Source organism: Octopus bimaculoides, chromosome 2 (genome assembly GCF_046866305.1).
Source record: "Octopus bimaculoides isolate indiv1 chromosome 2, ASM4686630v1, whole genome shotgun sequence".
In the NCBI taxonomy this organism is placed as follows: Eukaryota; Metazoa; Mollusca; class Cephalopoda; order Octopoda; family Octopodidae; genus Octopus; species Octopus bimaculoides.
In genome coordinates, this window is record NC_142929.1 from 137,052,640 (window position 1) to 137,080,058 (window position 27,419).

At 34.3% G+C, this 27,419-nt stretch overlaps 1 protein-coding gene across 3 annotated transcripts in view; it reads right to left on the reverse strand.

Annotated features, from left to right (window-relative positions):
- Positions 1–27,419, reverse strand: part of LOC128247078 (kelch-like protein 26) — a 149,762-nt gene that overhangs the window by 16,710 nt on the left and 105,633 nt on the right. For all 3 annotated transcript variants that reach the window (XM_089347770.1, XM_089347769.1, XM_089347771.1), the window contains 2 exons: positions 18,307–18,490; positions 10,774–10,889 (listed from right to left, as the gene is read on the reverse strand). In XM_089347770.1, coding sequence (XP_089203896.1) covers positions 10,774–10,889; positions 18,307–18,490 — 300 coding nt within the window. The remainder of the gene's footprint in view (positions 1–10,773; positions 10,890–18,306; positions 18,491–27,419) is intronic.

Sequence of the window (27,419 nt, forward strand, 5' to 3'; positions counted from 1 at the left end):
TGACATATATGTCGTGTAATTGGTATAAATATATGAATATAGCGTGCGTATATAATAATAATAATAATAATAATAATAATAATAATAATAATACTAATAATAATAACAATTATAAGTCAAAATTAAAAGAAGAGTGCCATTGTTATATAGTCAACGATATTTCGACATCTTGTGTGTTTTCAACTGGTTCAAAAAATAATTTTGTCAATGTACTTCATTTTGGTTAATATAGAAAGGATTGAGGTAACTCCTCCTGAAGATATAGACTCAAAATTAAAAGAAGAGTGCCATTGTTATCTAGTGAACGATATTTCGACAATTTTGGTAAATTGCTTCATTAGGCCTAGGTTTATATGCAGTGGTGGCAAAATCATTTTCTCCTTAACTAGTGGTTTGTAATGCACATTATGGTATCCAGGCGTCATAGTTTCACGAGGCGCCCATTCTGAGCGCACATAATGTTCTGACCTGGTCCTACTGTCCCACTTGCAAAGGAAGCACATAAACTTGGTGTATCCAGTTTGTAGCCTATTAAGTAGGGCTACTACTTTCAATTCTGCATAAATTAGCCACTCATGCTCCTTGTAATTTACGCGGTCTAGAATAAAAGCGAGGTTCTCCTTGGCTCTCTTTACATGACTGAGTGAGCAATTATAGCTGAAGGCATTGTGTTCCGAATGGGAAACAGATCCGATCCGCTTTTCTGCTGTAAAGGTAGTAAATGTATCCATCTATGAATAACCTTCACTCTTTTGGTTCATAGATCAGCTCAAGGGCATTGAATAGGTCTCGGATATCATAGCAATAAGTGAAGTTGTTTTACAAAGTGAAGAATTGCTGTAGATCAGGAGAACGCTTCTTAAATGCTGTAATTTGAGCGTCTTTATCCAATAGGTTCTATTGTTGCAGACGTGAGGCCAGGACTTCGCTCTGCTGATTAGCAAGTGTTAGATCACAAACTAGATCATTGAGTTCAGGTTGGGTGATGAGGTGTGGTTTCGTATCAGATTTACCACGGATTTGGACTCCTATAACTATAAAAATATTGGGTGTACTGTTATAATTTTTATAGATTTGGTTGACAAATAGCCTAGGAATATCCCATTAAAATTATATCAAAGTCCATTCATAACTGTTAGAGTTATCAGTTTCGGCCCAATCCTGTTTGCACTCAATTGCTACGGAGCGATCAGTGTATCTAACGCAAGTAAGATGGTAATTTACGAGAAATTGGAGGATCGTAGAAAGAAACGGATGTTATATTCTGGCTCTACAAGACACCCCTAGAAAAATTTATTCTCATTTCCTCTTTTTTTTTCTTTCATCTTCTTTCCGTCGCGTGTAGGAACTTTCGCTTGTAACGGTGTGTTTTGGAATCCAGTCTATTTATAATTTTTTCCACTAGCGGATCTGATTTTTGATTTGTTAAAGTACTGATAACATCTTGTTTTTCCCATGGTCAAGTTTGTCGATCTGCACGGTTGGCTTCCCTGTGAGGAACGGTCATCGGTCGTTCCGGTTGATTGATTTTCTTAAATGGTAATTTTGTTGTATTTGCTGAAGTTCGGTTTTGATTGGTCTAGAATTAGGTGACATCAGCAACTGCTGTTTGTAAAATGTCCTTGGTCAAGAGATAGGTGACGTCGGCAACTGCTGTTTGTATGGTGTTATTGTATGGTGACTTAGAGATGCGGTTTCGAATTTGAAGATGCGGGTGGAAGACTGTTACTAAAAATTTTCAAATTGTTTTTTGTTCCTGGTTGATTTTTTTGTGCAGAAATTTTGTCTTTTGTCTTTTTTCTCTTTAGTGTTTTTACTTCTTTCTACAGAATTGGGTTGAAATGTTTCTGGTGCATTGACAGAGAGATAAAATTTAGTATTTTCGGTTTATGTTTGCGGGGCATTGGCCTAGGTGCTTGCTTCCGGGAATTTTCCTAGTCGTGGGGTCCCGGATTTGTTGCTTGTGCACCGTTAGTTTGTCCCTCAAGGTTAAACTAGTTTGACCTAAGTAGTCTCCACGAAATCCTCCGCATTTGAGAACATTGATTACGTCCTTCGAAGCACAGGTGAAGTGATTTTGCATTGTAAAATTTGACCTGACTTAAATTTGTATGTTGAGCCCTCTAAGAGGAAGATGCAAATTCCGTAGTTAGGGCGGTTGCATCTTTTGACTAGTGGGGTTGTATTTTTAGTGGGTAATTTGGCTCTGGTGAGTAACTTTTTAGGGATTGCGGTTGTCTCTTACTTTTAATAATCCTATGTGCTTCTAGTGCCTTTTTCATTCGTAGGTCTTTCATAAGGAAAAATATCTGTAAATCATTCGAAACATCACTAATGCATAAACCTGAAAATAACCCTAATCCTAGAACGGAAAAAAATAACTTCATCTGTCAACGGTCTTCCGATATCAAGAAAGCTATACTTCAAGTATGGGCCAAAAATGATAAAAATCGTAAATTCACTTTCTGGAATATGATCAAGAACTCCAATAAAGCAAAGGTATACGAGAGACGGCTCAGTTCAACTTCTCATATTCTCCCCAGAAAGCTACAAGTTAAAGCCATCCCCAACGAACCAGCAAAATAGATAGACCTTAAGGAGAAAATGTTTCTGGAGAACTTAAAAATGGAGATAGAACTACTGAAGCTCAGAGCTCAATCCCACCAATAAAAGATTACCTCAATTGATGCAGAAATGACAGTTGAAATCGTGAAAATAGATGAAGGGGGGAAACTTTTGATAAAAAATAGCCAATGAGGAATACCAATCTGATAACCTTTTCTTGAAAAAAAAAAAAAAAGAAAAAAACTAAAACTTACGAACTTCACACGACCCAAAGAAAGTCACTACCAGAAAAATACCGGAATGCCAATCCAGAACGAAGAATGACCAATATCCTCTCCAGGGTTCTAAATACTCACCAAAGACATAAAATGTAAAATTGCATTACACACTTTACCACAAGACGAAACACCTCCTCTCAAAGATACAGAAACCCATCTCACCCCAAGAACCCTCAACGTCTCAGACGTAACAATTTCGTTAATGACACTTTCGGACAGAATTATAAGAGAAATAAGAACTCCTCACGTCCAAGATACATCTCACATAAAGAAGACTTCGAAGGACAATCAACAAGAATACTAATTCCTTATATCAGAAACCAAGAAACCAATTTTTAGGCAAACTGGGCTAAAACCGGGACACTCTATAGCACCAACCAAATGCGAGATCCCGAAGGGGATAAATCTTTTACATAAAACCCTTTCAAACCAGCAAATGGAAGTTTTCACAAAGGGATTGAAGCTCATCCCAACACCACAAAGGTATATATATGTGTGCGTGTTGTGTATGTGTGTGTGCGCGTGTGCGTGTGTTAATGTGGGTGTGTGCAAAGATGCATGGTAGTGTGTTACAGTCTCGATTACAAAATCGAGGCTTCGATTCCCAGGTCAGTGACACATTGCGTTCCTGAACAAAACACTTCACTTCACGCTACTCCAGTCCATTCGGCTGTAAATAGGTAACCTTGCAATCAACTGGCATTCTGTCCGAAGGATTTGATAGTCAACCAACATCACCATCGGGGTCGCATCTCTCAAATGCCACAGTAAAGCAAGAAAGTGCATTGTGGCCAGCGTTGTATAACCAACTCCATTCTCTGAGCGACAGAGCGATATATATATATATATATATATATATATATATATATATATATATACACTTTTATTCCTTTATTTATTTAAATCATTTGACTGTGGCCATGCTGGAGCCCCGCCTTTAGTCGGACAAATCGACCACAGGACTTATTCTTTTTAAGCCTAGCACTTATTTTAGCGGTCTCATCTGCCGAACGGCTAAGTTACGGGTGCAGAAACACATCAACATCGGTTGCCAAGCAATGAAAGGGAGACAAACACAGAGACACAAGCATACACACAAACACACACACACACACGCACGCACTGACATATACGACCGTCTTCATCCAGATTCCGTCCAACGAATCCACTCACAGGGCTATAATAGAAAACATTTCCTCAAGCTGCCACGCAATTAGACTGAACACGGAACCATGTGGTTGTTAAGCAAGCTATTTACTACACAGCCACTCCATATATATATACACACATATAACATAAACAGTCATGCACACACATATATACATAAACACATACACACACATATATTAACTCACAGGTAGCAGATAACGACCGCTAGATAAGAACATGCAATGAACGATAATACTATTCAATAAACATACATTCTACCTTTCAATGTGTAAATTAAGGAAAGTCGTGACACCATTTATTTTGCCTATTTTCATTCTAGAACAGCATGAAATTACACTTTTATGAAAATGTCACACATTTTAGTTAGTTTACAATTTCCATTTTAGTGCAATACTTTCTAATGTTCATTCATATATATATATATATATATATATATATATATATATATATATATATATATATATATATATATATATATATATACATATATATATATAAGCATATATACATATATATATATGTATGTATATGTAATTGAACAGTATATGTCTTATAATATAAGAAATATCTTGTTTTCAACTATTTAGTTATGGTATTGTTTTCTACATTTTCATTTTATTAGCTGTTTGCTGAAAACTGTATATATGCAGTTTTTCTCTTATGTATGTATATCTAGTGCAAACTAAATTCAAATTCACTCATATAACTGTGTATATTAAATTTAAATGATATTTATCCTTCACTCGAAGCATCCCTTTTGTTGATACTACTATTTACGAAGCAGTATATGCTATGTATATATATATGTATATATATATATATATATATATATATATATATATATATATATATATATATATATATATATATATATATACAGAGAGAGGAGGAGAGAGACAGAGCTTTTGAAGTAATGTACAGATATTGTATATTTAGAATAATAAGGTAGTCACAATGTTCGATGAGGATATATATATATTTATTTATATTTTATTTGCATCTTCAGCGCTCTCTTCTGTTATCGAATTTATCAAAAAATGGTTTAAGTTAGATTTCGTGGTCTTTTGTATGTGTGTGTATATATATGTGTGTATTTATATATATATATATATATATATATATATATATATATATATATATATATATATATATATATATATATAATTGCTATGTGAGTGTATAGTGAACTCAAAAAACACTCTTTCGGAAACATCCAGATTTTCAATCAAGAAAAGTTGACCACATCCATACACCTATTCGTTAATGAATACAAAAGAACAAGACCTTGAAATGCAATTATAATTTTTACTGGAGAAAGTCAAAAACATCTGGCTTTTCAATTAAAACCTTGACCAATTCAAATACAAAGATTCTATTTCCTCCCCCACCTCAAACGGCTACTAAGTATTAGACAAACAGGTCTGACCACACCAATGCACAAGCCAAGCCTTTTTACCTCCCCTCCTTCTCAAACAATGTGGGCAAACCCCACAAATTATTTTATATATAAAAAGGCCAAGAAATGTAACTCTAAAGCACTTTTTGATAAATCCGATAACGGAAGAAAGCTCTAAAAAAATTTTAATAAAATGTAAATAAGAAATATATATATTCAGCCAACATTCTCACTACCTGATATATATATATATACATATTGAAAAAAAAGTCGTCAGAATTTCGGAATAACTTCTTTCATTTATTTTATACATATATTAGCGCTTTCGTTCGTCTTTCGAACTTGTCAAATATAGTTCTGTGAAAATACAGAGATCTTGCTTATTTATATAAAAACAGGTGTTTTGGGGGATTTTTGTTTATAACAGAACATTGTTTTGTTTTTTGTTTTTTTTTGGGGGGGGGGGTGAGGCTTTGGAGACAATGGAAGATGTATAAACAGACAGATAGATAGATAGGCAGATAGAGAGATAGATATATAGACTGATAGTCAGACAGATAGAGAGATAGATGTGGTAAAAGTGAGAGAGAAGGGCCATTGTATTGAAATGGTTATATATATATATATATATATATATATATACAAGAATAAGGGCAGAGAATCGTCAATTAATAATAGAATTAATAATTAACAATTTTGCCAAGTAGTTCAGTATGAAAAAAACCTTTATCGGTAGAACTATTTATCATCATAAATATACAGGGATTAGCAATTGAGTTGCTTCTCCAACATACTGAAAATTCAGAAATAGCAGTCAAAGAACTACTGATTCCAAACTACAAATTTTTCTCTAAAGCGGATGGCGATATTTATGGCACACATAGAACAAAAAACCGGAGGGAAAAGCGTAAACAAACCAAGCCTTTAGTTAATTTGATACGAATCGTTTCATGGTTAAGTGAATGGAAATTTCACTATTCCAATCTTCAGCCCAAATATTCTGATAAATTTGAAAGTGTCTCTAAAAAAAATTCACGGTAATTTTTGGCCATGCGACACCAAAAATCAACGATAAGAAAGGCACTTACGAATTCATCGGCTAGCGAGTTCAGGCACCTCACCTCAAAGAAATCTATTCCATGTGCGTCACAAATAGTCCCGTATGAAAAAGTCCCGTGTGGAAGGATTTACGGTTTAACCATCTAACTTAGAGATATCAAATATAAAATATACAAGAATAAGGGCAGAGAATCGTCAATTAATAATAGAATTAATAATTAACAATTTTGCCAAGTAGTTCAGTATGAAAAAAAACCTTTATCGGTAGAACTATTTATCATCATAAATATACAGGGATTAGCAATTGAGTTGCTTCTCCAACATACTGAAAATTCAGAAATAGCAGTCAAAGAACTACTGATTCCAAACTACAATTTTTTCTCTAAAGCGGATGGCGATATTTATGGCACACATAGAACAAAAAACCGGAGGGAAAAGCGTAAACAAACCAAGCCTTTAGTTAATTGGATACGAATCGTTTCATGGTTAAGTGAATGGAAATTTCACTATTCCAATCTTCAGCCCAAATATTCTGATAAATTTGAAAGTGTTGATTTTTGGTGTCGCATGGCCAAAAATTACCGTGAATTTTTTTAGAGACACTTTCAAATTTATCAGAATATTTGGGCTGAAGATTGGAATAGTGAAATTTCCATTCACTTAACCATGAAACGATTCGTATCCAATTAACTAAAGGCTTGGTTTGTTTACGCTTTTCCCTCCGGTTTTTTGTTCTATGTGTGCCATAAATATCGCCATCCGCTTTAGAGAAAAATTTGTAGTTTGGAATCAGTAGTTCTTTGACTGCTATTTCTGAATTTTCAGTATGTTGGAGAAGCAACTCAATTGCTAATCCCTGTATATTTATGATGATAAATAGTTCTACCGATAAAGGTTTTTTTCATACTGAACTACTTGGCAAAATTGTTAATTATTAATTCTATGATTAATTGACGATTCTCTGCCCTTATTCTTGTATATTTTATATTTGATATCTCTAAGTTAGATGGTTAAACCGTAAATCCTTCCACACGGGACTTTTTCATACGGGACTATTTGTGACGCACATGGAATAGATTTCTTTGAGGTGAGGTGCCTGAACTCGCTAGCCGATGAATTCGTAAGTGCCTTTCTTATCGTTGATTTTTGGTGTCGCATGGCCAAAAATTACCGTGAATTTTTTTTTAGAGACACTTTCAAATTTATCAGAATATTTGGGCTGAAGATTGGAATAGTGAAATTTCCATTCACTTAACCATGAAACGATTCGTATCCAATTAACTAAAGGCTTGGTTTGTTTACGCTTTTCCCTCCGGTTTTTTGTTCTATGTGTGCCATAAATATCGCCATCCGCTTTAGAGAAAAATTTGTAGTTTGGAATCAGTAGTTCTTTGACTGCTATTTCTGAATTTTCAGTATGTTGGAGAAGCAACTCAATTACTAATCCCTGTATATTTATGATGATAAATAGTTCTACCGATAAAGGTTTTTTTCATACTGAACTACTTGGCAAAATTGTTAATTATTAATTCTATTATTAATTGACGATTCTCTGCCCTTATTCTTGTATATTTTATATTTGATATCTCTAAGTTAGATGGTTAAACCGTAAATCCTTCCACACGGGACTTTTTCATACGGGACTATTTGTGACGCACATGGAATAGATTTCTTTGAGGTGAGGTGCCTGAACTCGCTAGCCGATGAATTCGTAAGTGCCTTTCTTATCGTTGATTTTTGGTGTCGCATGGCCAAAAATTACCGTGAATTTTTTTTAGAGACACTTTCAAATTTATCAGAATATTTGGGCTGAAGATTGGAATAGTGAAATTTCCATTCACTTAACCATGAAACGATTCGTATCCAATTAACTAAAGGCTTGGTTTGTTTACGCTTTTCCCTCCGGTTTTTTGTTCTATGTGTGCCATAAATAACGCCATCCGCTTTAGAGAAAAATTTGTAGTTTGGAATCAGTAGTTCTTTGACTGCTATTTCTGAATTTTCAGTATGTTGGAGAAGCAACTCAATTGCTAATCCCTGTATATTTATGATGATATATATATATATACATATATATATATATATATATATATGTGTGTGTGTGTGTGTGTGTGTGTGTGTGTGTGTGTGTGTATGAATATATATATTTTAAGATATATATATCTTAAGATATACACATAATCATCATAGTAATGTAAACATTATCAGTCGCACATACACACTGTACGTACAGATAGATAGACTTATATATACTCTCTCTCTATCTCTCTCTCTATCGCACACACAAACACACACACATTAAAAACCACGCAAGTGCACAAATAAAAAATCGCAGATACACATATATGAAATACCAATAACCAGTTAAGTTAAAATTTAAGATATTTTTTTAATATTTCGTAATTGTTTTCCAAATTTGACACAAAGCCAGTAATTTCTGGTGAGATGGGTGCAACGACCTCAATGTTCAACTGTGTTTGACCCGGCAAAGATAAAAGGCAAAGTCCACCTCTGAAGAATTTGAACTCAGAATGTAAAAACGGACGAAAAGTCGGTAAGCATTTCGCCGCATTCCTACGATTCTGCCATTTCGTCACCTTTAAATGGTTCATAATAGTGAAATGATTAAATGGCGGCGAGCTGGCAGAAACGTTAGCAAGCTGGGCGGAATGCTTAGCGGTATTTCGTGTACCTTTACGTTCTGATTTCAAATTCCGCAGAGGTCGAATTTGCCTTTCATTCTTTCGGGGTCGATAAATTGCGTACTGGGTTTGATCTAATCGACTGGCCCCCCTCTCCTCAAAATTGCGGGCCTTGTGCCTAGAGTAGAAAAGAATACTGAAATCATTATATGATAGCATGTCTAGCTCTTTTACCTGAGTCCAAGTATATACTTTTACAAAGATTTACAATGGAAAAAAAGCCCATATGGATAACTCAGTGGAATTCCAGAGAATATTTGCTGATGTTATCTGTTGTTCATTTAATGATTCATGGAATGCCGTCTAGGAAATATGTGTAACGAATTATATCTTTATTCTTTTGTTTCAGTTATGAAACAATAACTGTATATTTTGGAATTGCTGTTTCTACATCTCAAAACGTAACTCAATTTGTGTCAGAAATATGAAGCAATAAATGTAATAAAATAAAGAATAATATGTTCGTATTTATGTAAATTAAATTTGATAACATAAATTCCAGATGATCAGGATAGATTGTTTTATCATATGTTTGTCTTCTAAGAGTAAAATCATTTAAAATAAAGACTATGAGCAATGTTATACACAACAGTATTCTGCAAGCAATGGACAGAAGAGAGAAACGTTATTTTCGTTCAGAAAGCAGTATTAATATTCCTAAAACAATTAATACTGTTCCGATTAGCTGCAGTAAACAAATAACCTAGGTATTACAGCGTATTCTATCTGAGACCAATGGAAAAATCGAAATTACGCCGAAGAGATATGCAAGAAAGATGTATACAGTTTGAGAAATAAAAACCACACAACACAAGAATAAAAAATGCAAATGTCAAAAATTCTTGACTCCAAATGCTGTTCTGATTGACATTTATAATTGATTAAATATCTTTAACACTATGTATTTACAGCTTTAGGGGGTAAAAATCAATTTATAGATGACACGTACGAATACTCGTATTTTAAACAAAACTACAGCATTGGAAATATCGACTGGGTATAACATATTTGTAATAACAAATTTATGACTGGGATCCATAATTTAACTACCCTTTCTCCACCTTACTTTACTGATTTTCGTTTATATACAGGTAATTTCAAACTATTTAAGACATCATTTGATATGGAAGTAGATACTGCAGAAGAACACTTTCAAATTGAACATATTGAAATACAATATAACTAATTAAAATTTAAATATAATGAATATATATGTGCATACATAATGTTTAGCATTATCAGTAGATTTATTGTTGTTGGCACTCCGTCGCTTACGACGTCGAGTGTTCCAGTTGATCTGATCAACGGAACAACCTGCTCGTGAAATTAACGTGCAAGTGGCTGAGCACTCCACAGACACGTGTACCCTTAACGTAGTTCTCGGGGATATTCAGCGTGACACAGTGTGACAAGGCTGACCCTTTGAATTACAGACACAACAGAACCAGGTAGTAAGAGTGAGAGAAAGTTGTGGTGAAAGAGTACAGCAGGGTTCACCACCATACAAAAGAGTGCCGACAAACTACACAACATGGTTGCTCTTCTAGATAAAGCAATGAATAAGCAATGGAAACGAAACGATATTTAATATAATAAAGCTAACCTCCGATAAAGTATATCGTATCTTCAACTGATGCCATAACCATTCTGTCCAGACATTTCGGCAGGGTTTGAGGGCAATGATTATCCAGTTCTTGCCATTGGCTACATTCATAAATCCTACAACGAAAATAAATCAACATGTTAATGTAGATGCTCTGTATATATATATATATATATATATATATATATATATATATATATATATATATATATATATATATATATATATATATACATATAGTAAATCCCCAAAAAGAATAACAGCAAATACAAAAACGTAACAACGCGAGGACATGGTATATGTAAAGTATTAGGAGAGTTCAGGGAAGGAAAGAAAGATGGTTTAACGTTTCGAGCATCGGTCTTCTTCATAAACAGAGGAAAGTCCAATAGAAAGGAAGACGGAGGAAGTAAATCGTCAACGATTCACATGTGGTTACATTTTGGAATGTATATATAAAACAACTAAATCAGCAAACAACAACTGGCCCTGCACCCACCTCATTCTTCAAAAATATAGATTGCACACCTTTATCTAAAACATCGATAGCACTACTCCCAGACACCCCTCCAAAAAGCGGTGGATGCTCTATTCTGTGGTAATAACCCCCATTCTCACTTAAAGTTAAGAACTATGCTAAATCCTTCTTTAAAATACTAGACTCTTACTTCATTCGGCAACATAAATATCATTCTATCTTTAATAGATCCAACCTGAAACTATCCTATTCTGTCCCTCCCAATTTCGAATCTATTGTAACAGCCTCTAATAAGCGAAAGCCTTCTCTTTACTATCAAGACTCACATAATTACAACTCTCGTCATACGAACGGTTAATATACACACAGCTCCAGCACAGATACCCTTACATTAGACCACAACCACAACCCAACCCATCCTACTGACACCACCACAATCTCTACCACTCTTACAGATAGTACAATTAATAACAACAATAGTAAAAATAACAATGATGGTAATGATAACGTTAATAATACTAATAATCTAGACTTTTCTACCCACTTCTCTAACCTCTCCTCTGAAAATATTACCTTCTCCATCCCTGAACACAATCCCTAAAATTCGCCTTATTGTAACTGCTGTCTTGGAACCATTGCAGAGGATGTAATGTAATTTACAAATGCACTGTCCTTAATCTATTATACAAATCTACTGCCATGTACATAGGATCAACCAAGATTTTCAAGCAACAATATGCCACTCACGTCCATTCTTTTAGATACGATAAACATAGTAATCTACAACACTCGCCGAAAATACAATGGACGTGAGTTAAAATGAAAACAGTAAGAAACGAGTGCAGAACAAATATATAGTGCGTGTGTTTATTTGGCAAAAGAAAAAATATAACTATCTCGAAATCAAAAATTAAGACTTTGGTGCAAACTGTTCGAGATTTGCTCTTCGTAGACGATTGTGCATTTGTAGCATACTTGCTTAAGGGCATGCAGTGGATTCTAAACAACTTCTTGCGTGCATCGAAGGCCTTTGGTCTGACCATCAACATCAAGAAAACTTAGCTTGTCCATCAGCCTATTCGTGACCATCTTCCCGCTGTTGCCCCTACTATATATGTTGATGTGAAAGCATTAAAAACTGTTTCCTCCTTAATTTATCTTGATTCCATTGTGTCCAATGATGCGAAGATTGACAAAGAAATCGAATCTAGAATCAGAGAGTCTAGCTTTGCTTCGGTAAGATTTTTCGCAGACTATGGAACAACCACGGCGTATCGCTGAAGTTAATGTGTATAAGTCGGTGGTCATGACAATATTGCTTTATGGTGCTGAATCTTGGACTTCGTACGGAAATCACATCAATCAGCTTGATGCTTTTCATATGTGATGCTTGCATAGTATCTCCAACATAAAACCGAGAGACCATATTCATAACAGTGAGGAACTTACAAAATGAAACAAATCAGATATTGTAGCCATCCTCATCAAAATTCAGCTTAGATGGTCAGGTTATTTCTCAAGTTTGGGTGATATCAGAATGCCGAAGCAACTTCCCTTTGGCTAGTTTCCAACAGGAAGTTCTGTTGGAAGGTCAGGCTTGCGCTTCAAAAATAAACTAAAAGACAATCTGAAACGATGCAAAATTCCCTTTTCTTCTTGGGAAAACGAAGCATCAGAACGCACAACCTGTCACCGGTAAAAAAAAACTTTGAGCATAATCGACTCCAACACCAGAACCAGCTTCGTGCAAGCATGAAAGCACGCTGGTAAAACACTGCTCCTTTAGATGGAAACCTTAACTCTCATTGTGCTTTTGTGGTACGAAGCAAAGCAGGCCTAGCCGTCCACTCAAGAAAATACATAGTAAATAATCCACAAGGACTCAAGCAAACTGAGTCTTCAACTTGTTCCTCGCTGTCTGGTTGCTCTTGAAGAGACTTAAGTGAGTTTGGTGTGCATGGTGAGGGCGTGTGTGTGTATGTATGTGTGTGTGTGTGTGCCAACTGTATGAATGCGTATATCTAGGTACGTGTGTATCTACTGTGTGTGTAGTGTGGGGGAGCGCGTGCGTGTACGCTGGCGTGTGGGTAGCGAGTGCGTATCAGCTATGCGTGGGGGCTTGCTTTCGTGTACATGTGGGTATATGTGTCATCTGCGTATATCTGACATTTTACAATTCATAATTTTCATTACTAAGTTTAACTTACAAAAGTTTTCTTTCATACTTTACTCCTCTGAATGCTTATCCTCTATGTAACAAACTCCATTATAATATTTCTATTCACCAAGGCGCCGAGCTAGCAGAAATGTTAGCACGTCAGGCGAAATGTTTAGCGGTATTTCATTTGTCTTTACGTTTTGAGTTCAAATTCCGCCGAGGTCGACTTTGCTTTTCATCCACCGGGGTCGATAAATTAAGTACCCGTTGCGCACTTGGATCGATCTAATTGACTGGTCCCCTCCCCCAAAATTTTGCGCCTTGTGCTATTGACCATTTCTTCAACGTCTATTTTCTTTACACGACTAGTCACATTTAATAACATACTATCATTTCTTGTATCTCTAAAACATCTACTAAAGAATCATTAGTTAATGTTTGATTCACTGCTACAATTTTAAGCATCAAGGCGACAGGTGTAGGGCACCTCTTAACTTTCTATCTTCGTATAACTTTTAATGACATATATCTCTTAAACTGAACTCTAATTTATTCCCTCTGATTATTCTATATCATCATCCACACTTAGCTATGGAGACAACTACAGTTAAAGCACCTTTTTATAGTTCCTGACTTAGGTACTTACTTCCTAAAACCCACCTAACGATTGAGATACATCCATTAAAACTTAGAAATTTATAGCTTGTGTTAACATTCATCGAATTTGTTGTTAATATACCATGCATAATTTTTTAAAAGCTTTACTTATACTGAAATTACCTTTGTACATTATTCTCCAAATTATAACGCTTCCTCTCCAAAATAATATTCTTTCAGTACATTTACACCAAGTCTCAGAATTGCAATCATCTCTAACACTGACTTCCTGTTCTTCCCACCGAAATTTCTTTTAGATTCCATTAGTTCATATGTTACTATTATGACTAAATAATTTTATTCCATTTTATTTGTAGCCATATTCATGCTTTGCACATGCCATATTTTCTTAATAATGCAATCTTTATGCGTTTTAAGTAAGAACATGATGTAATGTACTAATATATATATTTTTTAATTTTCATAAACTCCCCAATTAATTTCTACGTTTTAATCACCTCTTAATCTTAGCAGACTTAGATTCAATCACATTAAAATGCTGGTTATAATTAACGAATCTTTATAGCCCTATACAAAATCAAGGCGAAAGAGATTAAGTAAGGGGCTATCATGGAAGGAACGCGGGCCTCTTTTACAGACGTTCCAATATATTTAGCGTGTTATTATGAATGTTTGCAGGGATTTACTTGTATTTTGGTAGAACTTCAGTAAAAAATTCCGTGTTATTTTCCCCGACTCTTTAACTCTCAGTTTAAATACTTCGTAGCTTAATCTTACCTTTTATCCCCTCTGGAGTCGATAAATTAAAGTACCAGTCACGTGATGGGATTGATGGTATCGACTAACTCTTACAATTGCTGGCTTTGCACATTAAAATAACAACAGTTATTATAAACGTTAGTGAAATTTACTTATAAATGATGTAGTTAGAAAATATACTTTAGAACTTATAATAAACTATAAGGCTAGTCTGTGGGACATATTTTAAAATCTTTGTTTTGACTCTGACTTCTTACACAATATGGCTGATCGCGAGCTTTGATCGTGAATTTTTGTATTGTGTATCTTGGCACTGGGTGTTACTGTAATCGTGTCAAAGTTTTCATATAATATTGGCTGAAAATTTTGGTACAAGGTCAGCGATTTCTGGGTACTTACTTTATCGCCACCCACCCAAAAGAATGAAAGGCAACTCAGAACATAAAGAAGGGTGAAATGCCCCTCACAATTTTGTCCGGTGTGTTAACGATTCTCCCAGCTAGCCGGCTTAATTAATATTATTATATTAAAAGAAATGAAATCCATTTAATTGACGGCAATTTTCAATAATTAAACTAAATACAATTTATAACGATGATGGCATTTGAATTCGGAATGTAGTGGGTAACACTAAATATTGCAAGGACTCAAAACGATTTTCCCGCTAAGGTCTTAGTGAAAAGTATACAGTCAGTACCTCTATATCGTAATAAATATAAACTGAAGTAGGAACAGTGATTGAGGTGGATTGCATTTTCTCAAGGTTTCGTTGTTATCTTTATATATATATATATATATATATATATATATATATATATATATATATATATATATATATATACATACATATCGGAGACCCCCTTCGGTTACAAATCATCATGAGATTGCACCAAGAAATTTACCCTCTGAGAAGGCACAAGTCCAGGAAAGGTTGTTTATGGAAGACCAGCAGTCGCCCATGCATACCGGTCTCCCCTCTCCACGCCACCAGTGTTATCCAAGGGAAAGGCAAAGGGGCCGATACAGCTTGGCACCTGTGACGTCGCAACTCATTTCTACAGCTGAGTGAACTGGAGCAATGTGAAATAAAGTGTCTTGCTCAAGAACACAACACGCAGCCCGGTCCGGGATTCGAACTCACAACATGACGGTCGTAAGTTTGCCGCTCTAGCCACACACACACACACACACACACACACACACACACACACACACACACACACATGTACTAAACAGCTCTTTTAACTTATCTTTTAAAACTTGTTTCTAAATTGTGCTTGATATACGAAGGTCAGTCGTACTTACACATTTGGAATTTTTCGAATACAAATATACAAACTCCTAAACGACTACTTACTAATTATTGTTCTAGTAGCAAATATTTTACAAAGGTTAACTGAATTATTCTAAATCTTTATCAATGTTTTATGAGATAAAAATCATCAGGATATAATTGTAACTTCTTGACTGGAAATTCTGGATCTGTATTTAAAAGCAGAGAAATATTTCTTTTCACAGAAGCAAAAATGTAAAAAGAAGTAGAGTGTAGGATATGCAAGATAAGCCCCTTAGAAAGAGACTGATAGTTTAACTAGATAGATATTATTCATTCCAATATTCACCTTAACTGACTAGTGATAAAATAGTATTTGTACAGCAAATTCGTGCACGGGAAACCTGCAACCTCTCCACATACGCATGTGCACACGTATGAAGTTTAAAGGCTTTGTGGAGTTACCTTTAAGAAAATGTGTTCAAACAAGAGCAGACACGCATTCAGTTTCAAAACAGCAGAGTTCCATATTAAATATATCAAAACAAAACAGAATGGTTTTCGCTGCTTATTTTTGTTTCCAAATCCCGACGAGTTAGAGTTCATGTTTCACCAATCCAGTAACAAAATACTAACAGTAATACATATGCCTTTTTAAGCAACATCTTTCACTACGAAATATAACTTAGAACCGATGTAATCAATTCTTATTCATCACAAATATGCTACTTACAGGAATTGAAGTTTTTCATTTAGGTATATTAATTAGCTGAATTTCATCATTTGTTTTTAATCTTCTGTCCATGTTCATTTTCCCCAGTACGCTGCCATAATATACACATATATATCTACATGTACGTACATACATACATACACACATACATACATACATACATTCATTCATACATACACACAAGCACGCACACTCACAAATACACACACATATACATATGTACCTACATAATATAATCTATAGTTTTCAATTTCTAGTTTTATCAATTAGACTAATAAAGGTCATTATCGTAATGAACGGTACAAATTAAATATATTAAGATACAATTTTTAATTCCTATGTCAACGATTTATAATTTACTTTCTAACACTCAAAGGTCAATAGAATAAATACCAGTAATAAGTTGATATCGTTTTAAGCAATAGCACCATTCCATTACCCAAAATCTCTGTAACCGATGTAATCAATCGATTTCATCATAAATCGAAAATACCATCGAGAAAGATATAAAGTTTAGGAGAACAGAATTTATAATACAGCTTTGCTTCCTACTTGAAAGTCATCTCATTCCACTTATATCATTCATTGAAGGACATGTCCAAAATCTGGTTTCCATTATCTCATGAAACATTTCCTCTTCACTTTAGTTGCTAATGACTTTAGCAAAGAATTGAATCCGACAAAATCCACTTCAAACTAAGAAATAACGCCTTTTTGATTTGTCAAACTCAAAACAATGTTATTATTATTACGTAACCTTTTATCATTGATATAACAATTAAGAATGATTTAGATCGGAAACTTTTCTGACTGTCGCAAAAGAGAAATGCAATTGATGACATCCTGGTAATGCAGGATATTCAATGAGGAGAAGTAATTAATGTTTGAAAGTAGGAAATATTTTAACCTATTAGACTGTAGGAGCAGTATTAGAGATCTATTGTTCCTATAGTGATTCATGGGACTATCATCTCTGTTTTTTCTCCAGGTATACAAGAGATTAATAGAATTGATTACTGTATTCTAACCAAATATTCATGGTTCTGAAAGTGTTGCTGCCGCAGAGGCTAAATATGCTATACTATCGTATATACAGCATCTGAGCGAATGCAGTCTTTGAAAGGTAAGCGATCAGGTAAATAACACAATTATATTGCATGAGAACATGACAATCTCCAACCCCTTGGCGCAATTTCTGAAACCTTATCGAATTGACCAGCCACACGCATGAAACTCGATAATATGGAAAAAAGCATTTGAAGAATGAATTTTATTCATGGGCAAATTGGAAGAAGAAAAGTCATGGTGACTATGGTATTGGTATTTCGAAGTTGAGACCAGTAAGAAGTGAAAGTGTAATATTAGAAAAATTTAAGATAAAGGGATTTTAGACAAATAAAACTGATTTCAACTGACGAAGTTTTGAATTTGCTAGACCTGGAGAAATACAGACTGAAATTAACAACAATGCTCTCGAATTGTATAAAATTAAAATGTGAAACCATTTTACATACCAGAAGTTATTCCGACCTTTTCCTTTTAATGTTCCTCCTGCTGCAAAAAGTGATTTTTCTGATAACAATGTACAGGAAATCCAAACACGAGGTGACGGCAATCGACTTCCTTCTTTCCATACACCAGTTTGTGTATTATAGATTTCAAAACAATCCGTCGGGCAACCACCAGTTTTTTCTCCACCTGCATATATATTAGTAGATTTCTGTTTAAATATATTTGTGTGTTAATACAGGAGACTTTCAACAGTTTTACAGTTATTTAGACGCTTTGGTTTGGAATCAGTTTGGAAGAAATTCATATGGATTTCTAATGAGCTTAAGGAAGCAGTAACGGCATATGTGCCAAATTTCATGCATAACAATAGTAAGCGTAATATATAGTTTAAAACGATAAACGACAAGAAAAAATGTTCGTTCATGTTTTCCCCTTTTCTTAAGCACTTACATTTAGTTTGTAAATGAAGCACATTTGTATTCATGAATAACTAAACGTTATTACTTTCATCCCCACAAAAAGTAAAAAAAAAAAAAAACGCATGAATTCGTTAGGAGGAATAATCAATTTAATCGATCCTACAACTGTTTAATAATATTGTAACGCTGAATGTAAAATTCACCAAGGAAATGGAAATAGCTCAATACAATGCTCTATGCTAGAGATACAAACAACTTCTCACAAGTTAGTTTTGGAAAAGTGAGTTTTGTGATAAATATAGTGGAGACACAATCGACTTGAATTAAACCCTTGTCTGCCAGAGAAATCATTATCGTATATGGCACTTTCTTATAACCTTTTTGTAAAGATCTTTCATTTATTTGTATCGCCTTGTTTTGCTGGTTAGTACCAGGAAATTCTTGATCGAAACAAGCCGATAATCAAAGGAGCTCCAGCGGTGACCAACCGTCTTGCATTTTTCATATCTATAATCACTGTCTAATATTTTCTTTCGACTTTAAGACAGCAAGGCTGCATTTGAGGGTTGTTTGGCTGCTATCATTAGCAGTCTGGGGAAACAAATAAGAGGCTACTCCTTTGGTACGTACTAACTTCGTTGTTGGATTTAACTCAATGATAAATTATAAGATTAATTGGTACTGCTCTGGCTGTTTAATTAGATATCGTAAATACAATCGTGATGTAGATGCTTCTATAGAATGTCTTGAAATTTCATTCACAATAAATAGATAAACTAGAATACAATATGAATTAGCTCTGTTCTTATAAATAAATTAAACCAGTGTTTTAGAAACATGACGGGCAGGATATGGTCTGTTTCCTGAGTTATTGATAGAAATCTTAAACTATGTCATAGCGTTTCTTGACATCAATAGTTTTTATGTGTGGTGAATTCTGTCGAACAAGTGCTTATTGTTGTTTTTCATCTGCAATATGAAATGAAGTACCTTGCTCAAGGACAAAATACGCAGTCTGGTCCAAGAATCAAATCCATTACCTTATGGTCATGAGCTGAATTACATCCGAATTACCGGGAACATATAGTGGCACTTACACCATCAATATGTATTAGAAAAGTATGAACACGATACAAATCCCTTTTTCGTTTCCCTAAACGTCATGTTCTTCTTTCTAAATCAGAAGTGAAGGTAAATTATATTTCGTCGTGTGAAAGATAAAGAAATTTGTTTCAGAGGACGAAGGTATAGAAGTGATTTTATCTTTTGTTCTGAGCTTGATATTTCTTTCAGAGTAATGAACGAATGATGCATTTCAAGCCAACAGTTCATCTACACATATTAGTCAAATTTTTATCCATGTCTTTGTCTCTTCGTTTCACATAAATTCATGCTGCTGCACATATATTCTATAGAAGAATAGAAACTGGATTCGTTAAGTTTAATTACAATAGTAATGTATAGCCCTATTGTAGTTGACCGGTACATTACCGGTACATTACCGGTAGTCTTTTATCGTTACAGAAATAATGAAAAACAATTATTTACAAAACTAATCTTAAAGGAATATATATGATCATCACTACGATTATATCAAGACTCTCTTATACTAACATAAACTAACATAAACTCTCTTATACTAACATAAAAGCAACAGAACATATTTGAAAGGGTGTATGAGGATACAGTAAATTAGTGCCGCCCGGGAACTAGCAGGTACTTATCATATCGACTCTCGATGCAAAGGATGAAAAACAATATTGTTTTCTCAGGAAATGAACTTAAAATGTATAGAGACGTAATTAAATAAGACTTTACAAAGGATCCAGGTAAAGGAAGTCAGTAAGCATCGAGCAGTCCGAAGATGGTATAAAAAAGCAACTTTCAGGAACAATTGTTGCTTATTGACGTAGAAGGTTGTAATTTTTTCCTCATATCGAAGTTCGATAAGCTGAAAAGAGTTATTTTATAGTTCACAGTTAGCTATTGGTGTTGCTTTGTAAGCGAATAAAAATCCCTGTTTAGGGAATGGAGTTGGTAAAATGTAGGCTATATGTGTTTCCTAGCAAGCAGAACTTCCAAAGTAGTAATTACTCAACAAGGGGTACTCCACTAGCTGCTTATCAGGCTGAAGATTCCTCAGTTAGATGAAGGTTACATTTTGTCAAGGGATCCCATGTTAACCATGAGGTTTGATCGAAAATGCGTGGAAAGCGCAGACAGAGAGAACAAAGAGGAAAGCATAAGTGCGAAAAAATAATATATGGTAGTCAGTAAATGTTTAAAGTTGTTGAGAAAATGAAAAAGAGTAAAAATAAAGAAATGGAGAGGGGCTAGATTCAGGAGAAAAAATTGGTAACATTAAATCTAGCTAGGGGAAGTTCTTTGTGAATTTAGGCTGTGGTTATTTACTATGTCTACTGTAAAATGAATAAATAAATAAATATATTTAAACAAAATCAAAGAAAAATAAAAGGGGCGAATGATAGGAGCAGGAGAAAAAGAGAAAATATAGGCGTGGTAGTAGTTCGATTTTTTAAAAGAGAGGGGGAAGGAGAGGGAGGTAGGGGATAAGGTTTCTGGTTGATAGGGTTACATACTAGCTCTAGGTAAGTTGGTAGTTAATCACTTAACAAGAAGACTATACGTGTAAGGCTATATATATATATATATGCATACGTACATGCATGTATGTATGTGTATACACACACACACACACACACACACATATATATGCATATATACATATATACATACATGCATACATACATACATACATACATACATACATACATACATACATACATACATACATACATACATACATAAATTCATATACATATATACATACATGTATACATATATACGTACATATATACATACTCATATGTAGTGAATACAGAAGCGTGAATATGTTCGACTAAACTAAATGAACGAAGAGTGTTTATCATGTTTGTTTCTTGACTGTAAACTCATTCCAAAACTGATGAATTATTCCTTATGTAACAGGAATTAGTAAATTGATTTTAAATGTGGTTTCTTTGAGATGTATTTTCATTAGTATCCTCTTATTTGATTCTATGAGTATAAAGCTCTTTTAGACTTCGTCGCCATAAAAAGAAGAAAGATACTATTGAATTTAAAATAACTAATTAAAGTGAAACTGTTTGAAATAGTTTTGTCTTTAGAGGGAAAAAAAAACAGTTTGGGAAACGATTAAGTGTGACAAACTAATTTATTTAAATTATCTACATCTCATCTAGTATTTTTCAAGTTAAAATCTCGACTGCTTTATGATGCTGCTGAATTAAGTACCAGACATACACGTCACCAACGAAGATACGGACCTTTACTGCTGTAAACAATTTTATGATGATATGCGCGTACACTGTTAAAAGGAATTGAAAGTGGAAGACAGTCTGTTTATGTCGCTTTATGTCTGATATAAATCCTTCGTTAGGATTTATGTTGGGTGTAGGGTCTGCTTGAATTTCCGTGGCCACTTGAGGCAAATATTGTTTTCAGCAATGTAGATTTATTAATTTATCACATGGCTAATTTGAGACTTAATTAAATTCATTTTGTAAATTTGTAGATAGAAATAAGAAGGTGATATTTATTCAATAAAACTCAGAGTGTAGAGGGAGAAATTTTCTTTTTTCTGATTCAATGAAAATATGAAAACCAGTTCCTCTTTTTGAGCCAAACAAACAATCGAGCGCATTAAAGTTGATGACGACAGGGAAGATGTATGACGATAGGAAGTACTAAAGGACAACAGATTTATGGGGGAAAGTTTGAGCAAAGATTTACTGTGAGGTATAGGATGGAGTAAAAGTAGGGATGATGAGAGAAAGAGAATCAAATGAAAGATTATTTTGGGATGTAGAGTTAAATTCTTCTGTGCGTTTAGCAACTGGCGCAAAATATTTAAAACAACAATACACTGAACCTACCATCTTTAGCACTTTAATTATAAAGGAAATAAAAATTGGTAGAAAAGATACGTAATTCCAATTGTTTAATGTGCTGTAAATGAAGCCTATAACATTCATCATAGCGGTTGACATTAAATTCACGTAATATTGACAGAATTTTCGATATTTAGCAAATATATTCTGACATATGACATGTAAATACTTAAAGAACATATATTAAGTGGTCGGAAAAAATAAAAGAAATATTGTTCAATAATAGATGTATAGTTATTTTTCGTGATGCGATAAAGATTTGGATTATACTGTAGATAGGAAGTACAGAGTCTACAGCAGTGTGCGATTTGATCAGAATGAATGACAAAACAGGAAAGTGGAAAAATAAGAATGATTATTTACAATAAGTGTATAAAATAGTGTTTGAATAGTTTCGATATTATTGTGTCGTGCAAGAGATGGAAAGCCTGTGTAGGACATTTTAGTTGAGATATAATTTGAAAGGATACACGTGAAAATTGAGGTAGGCGGTGTTGTACAGGGAAATCTGTTTGCTGGAGTGCTATATCAAGCTGATTGACAGATATTTGGCACTTATCGTTAGTAGCCACCACCTACTTATGAATTTCGTTTTTCACCTCTAAGATTTGTATGTGAGTAAATCTTTGTGTTGCAACATTCCTATATAAGGATAAGTCCGTAAATGATTGAGTATGAATGTATAAATGAATTTTGTGTGTGATTATATTTCACATACGACGGATAACTGCTAGGATCGCAAGAACGTTGGACAAATGTTTAGCGGCATTTGTCTATCTTTAAGTACTCAGTTCAATTTCCACCGACGCAAACTTTGCCTTCCATTATTCCAAGGTTGATAAAATAAGTACCAGCTGTGCAATGGGGTCGATCTAATCGACTTACCCGCCCACCGAAAATGCTGGCTTTTTGTCAGAATTTGAAACTATTATTACTCTTAACGGATAAAGCATGAGTTGGCAGAAATATTAGCCCGCCGGTCAAAATATTTAACGGCATTTCGTTCTGAGCATAGAACTGTGCAGACGTCGACTTTACCTGCCGTCCTTTCAGAGATCGATAAAATAAGTAATAGACAAATTCTGAGTACAGTACAATCAATTTCCTCGCTCCGCCTCAATAATGCTGGTTTTGTGCCAAAATTAAAATGATTTCTCTAAGGTCAATAATACTTTGAGGATATAAAGATCCCAGAAATGTACATGTACTGATTGATATTAAGTAGCAGAAGTGGATAAACGAATCCGGTAGTATAATCTTTATTTTTCTATTAAACAATCTCTATAGACTGATAAGGTGAACAATACAACACATAAAACGTTTCGTTGATAAAATTTAATTTATGGACCTGGTTTAAGACTTTAAGCCGCTGCTAGAATCGTTAACGCGTCGTGCAAATTGCTTAGCGGCATTTCATCCTTCGTTTCAGTCCTAGTTCAAATTCTGCCGAAGTCGATACTTTGCCTTTCGGCCTTCTAGGATCTATAAAATAAGTTACCAGTTGAACACCGAGGTTGATGTAATAGACTTATCGCCTCGCCCCGAACTTGCTGGCCTTGTGCGAAAAGTTGAAATCAATTTATGTGTGTGATAAGTGGTGTTGGTAGTGGGGGCGATATATTTCCGGCGAAACCGAAAGGAAATTTAAGCATGTGCTACCAGCAAGCCATAAAATGTATATCTGTTTTAATATATATTACGAAATATCTTGAGAACAATTAAAAAGTCAGAACATTTTGCAAGTAAATAAATAAATAAATAAATAAATAAATAAACAGTTTAAAAATTGCATCTCCAAGATAGCGCCGATTACATACTGTTTCAGCTTGAAAATCCCAGTGATAACTCAAAGGACATTTATAGTTGGTGCTATTATAGAATCACTTAGCAAAACGCAGTTCTTGCTTCAATGTAAATAAGAATATTAACGTGATGTAAATGAAATAAAAATAGAGAATAAACAGAGTAATATCAGCAAAAGGAGGAAGATGAAGGAAATGATAAGTGTAAGAATAAAAGTATATAAGAGAGAGAGAGAGAGAGAGAGAGAGAGAGAGAGAGAGAGAGAGAGAGAGAGAGAGAGAGAGAGAGAGAGAGAGAGAGAGAGTTAGGATTTAATAGGATTTAGGATAAATAGGAACGTGTGTGAAAATGTACATGTAAAATCAATGACAAAATGAATTTTCACAATAAAATTTATCCCCACTAATCGTAGACAATCGTTGCCTAGGTTGAGTATAATATATGTCACAATTCTGAGATAGTCGACTGGGAAATGATATCTTCATTGGTGTACTATCACTTGGATTTAACTATTGCTTGACGATCCTGTACGACGCTTGGAAATGCGTCTATCTCTATATTGTCATACACTAGGGTGTATGAAATAAGTTGATGTAATATCGTGGTAGTAGTGAATTAGCAAGTCCTTTAACGAAGAAAATAAACTAATAGCAGTCAATACCTACTCACTTCTGACTTGTGGTGAATATTTTTGTTTGAAACGTTAGGATAAAGTTTTGTACTTCTTACTATCAGTATTTATTATTTTATACTCTAGGTACAAGGCCCGAAATTTTGGGGAAGGAGACCAGTCGATTAGATCGACCCCATTACGCAAGTGGTACTTAATTCATCGACCTCGAAAGGATAAAAGGCAAAGTCAACTTCGGAGGAATTTGAACTCAGAACGTAAAGACAGACGAAATACTGCTAAGCATTTTGCCCGGCGTGCTAACGATTCTGCCAGCTCGTCGCCTTAGTGTCCATATTTATTGTTTTGAAAACTTTTTTTATTTTGGACAGGACTTATTGCAGAAGAGAAAAGAGCTTTTCTGAGGAATTATAAAGAATATCGTGTGAAACAGACCATGCTGTAAACTTTGGTGTACATCATCATTACCGGCTGATGAAATATAAACCAAAGTTATGTTAAAACCTTTTAGTCGAGTATTCAGAATATCTTTTGTTATTGGAAAAAAAATGCACGTGATAAAATGTTTGCATTTAGAAACCATTAAACATCAGAAGAAATATTACTGGAGAATGAACAGAAGGGGAAATAGAAAATGAGTGAGCAAAAATAACTAGGAAATGTCTAAAGAAATGTAAAAGAAGGAATGGACGCAAAAGACATTTAAATAAATGGAAGAAAATAAATGTAGAGACATGAAATAAAAAATATCTGATGAAGAAGAAGGAAAAGAAAAAAGTGATAAGTTATGCAAATATCTTCAATGATCTGACTGCGACTCTGAGAAGAGATCAGTACACTATTTCTAGCTGCCAAGTTTCCATGACGCTTTTAAATTTCAATGGTATTTGAAGAGTTGTTTAGTGTCTCATGGAACAGAAAGCAGAGGTTCAGAAGATTCAGATATTAAATGAAACGAGGAATGTATTATGAATGTGTGTTAAAGAAACAGCATAAAATTAAAGTGAATGTCAGTGGAGATGAATTGAAGATAGATTTCCGAGTTATAGCTATTTTCTTTCAATTAATTTCACTTTACTTCAATTACGAAGTCAGTAACGACAGAGAAAGAGCACAGAAATTATACTGTAATCTTTTTTCTGGCATTCCAGCTTTCAGAAAGGATTAATCTTGTTCTTTAGACTATTTTGGTATGGTAGTGATAAAAATTGGTTGGAAAATCAAAAGACTTGCCACTCATGTTATAACCAAGTACGATGAGAATTCCGCTTTACAAGCTAACGAATCAAACATTCAAAGTTATAACCCGGCGATCGAAACAGGTTTTTGAATTCTTCTCAGGTAATCAGTTGAATTCTAGTGTTCACTCACCAAATAGTTGTATGGCTAATAAAATATGCAACCAGATGGACTTTGCCTGTACGATATTAGTATCTTTTTCTATTGGTTTGATACTGAGAATGGTTGGTCCTATGAGTTTCTCATGCCCTCTGTTAAACATCTTCACCTTGCTCAATGAATATTGATGTAAGAATACAAGACATAGATACTTGTATACAACGTATCAGGTAACATTGTGTCCGCAAAGTTAGCTACTATGTTTTATACACCTTTGAAATGTGAAATGAAATCAAATGGAAAACTAATGTGTCTGTATTAAAACGAAATGCTCACCAGTTTTTATTCTAAGCTCCGAATAACGTTTAGTCTGTTTACAATAGATCATTTACCTTGAAAGTATGTATGAACTAGTTTCACTGTAGCTACGTCACCTCATCCAGGGGTCAAGCAGTATCAAAGTGGAACTGAAACTCGCAAACTCCTTCGTAACTTACATAATTATGATTTACATAAGACAAGACGGCGTGACGGAATGTGATTAGGTGACATCATGACATCATGATATGAGAGATCTACATCTATTGAATTTATAACTGTTTCATGGAATCTAATTGTAAGGTTTTGTTTTGACTAGATACTTTATATTTTACAAGGGAAAGAAATAGGATGTATCATGCTTCTATATTTACAGGGGTTATATGTTTGTAGTGTTAGTCGTTAATAATTAGAGACAAAAACTTTATTGAGGTCATAAATTGCTTTGGGTTTACATGTTGCAACAAGTGGGCAGCTTGGAATTTTAGACATAATTTTATGCTTATATTTATATCTAAACGCATTAAACTAGAAATTAAAATCTTCTTCCTCTTTCGTCTTATTCTCTATTAGCAACGGATAGCACCCTATTGATAACAAAATTGATATTGAAGCAATGGAAACTCAACGAGTTA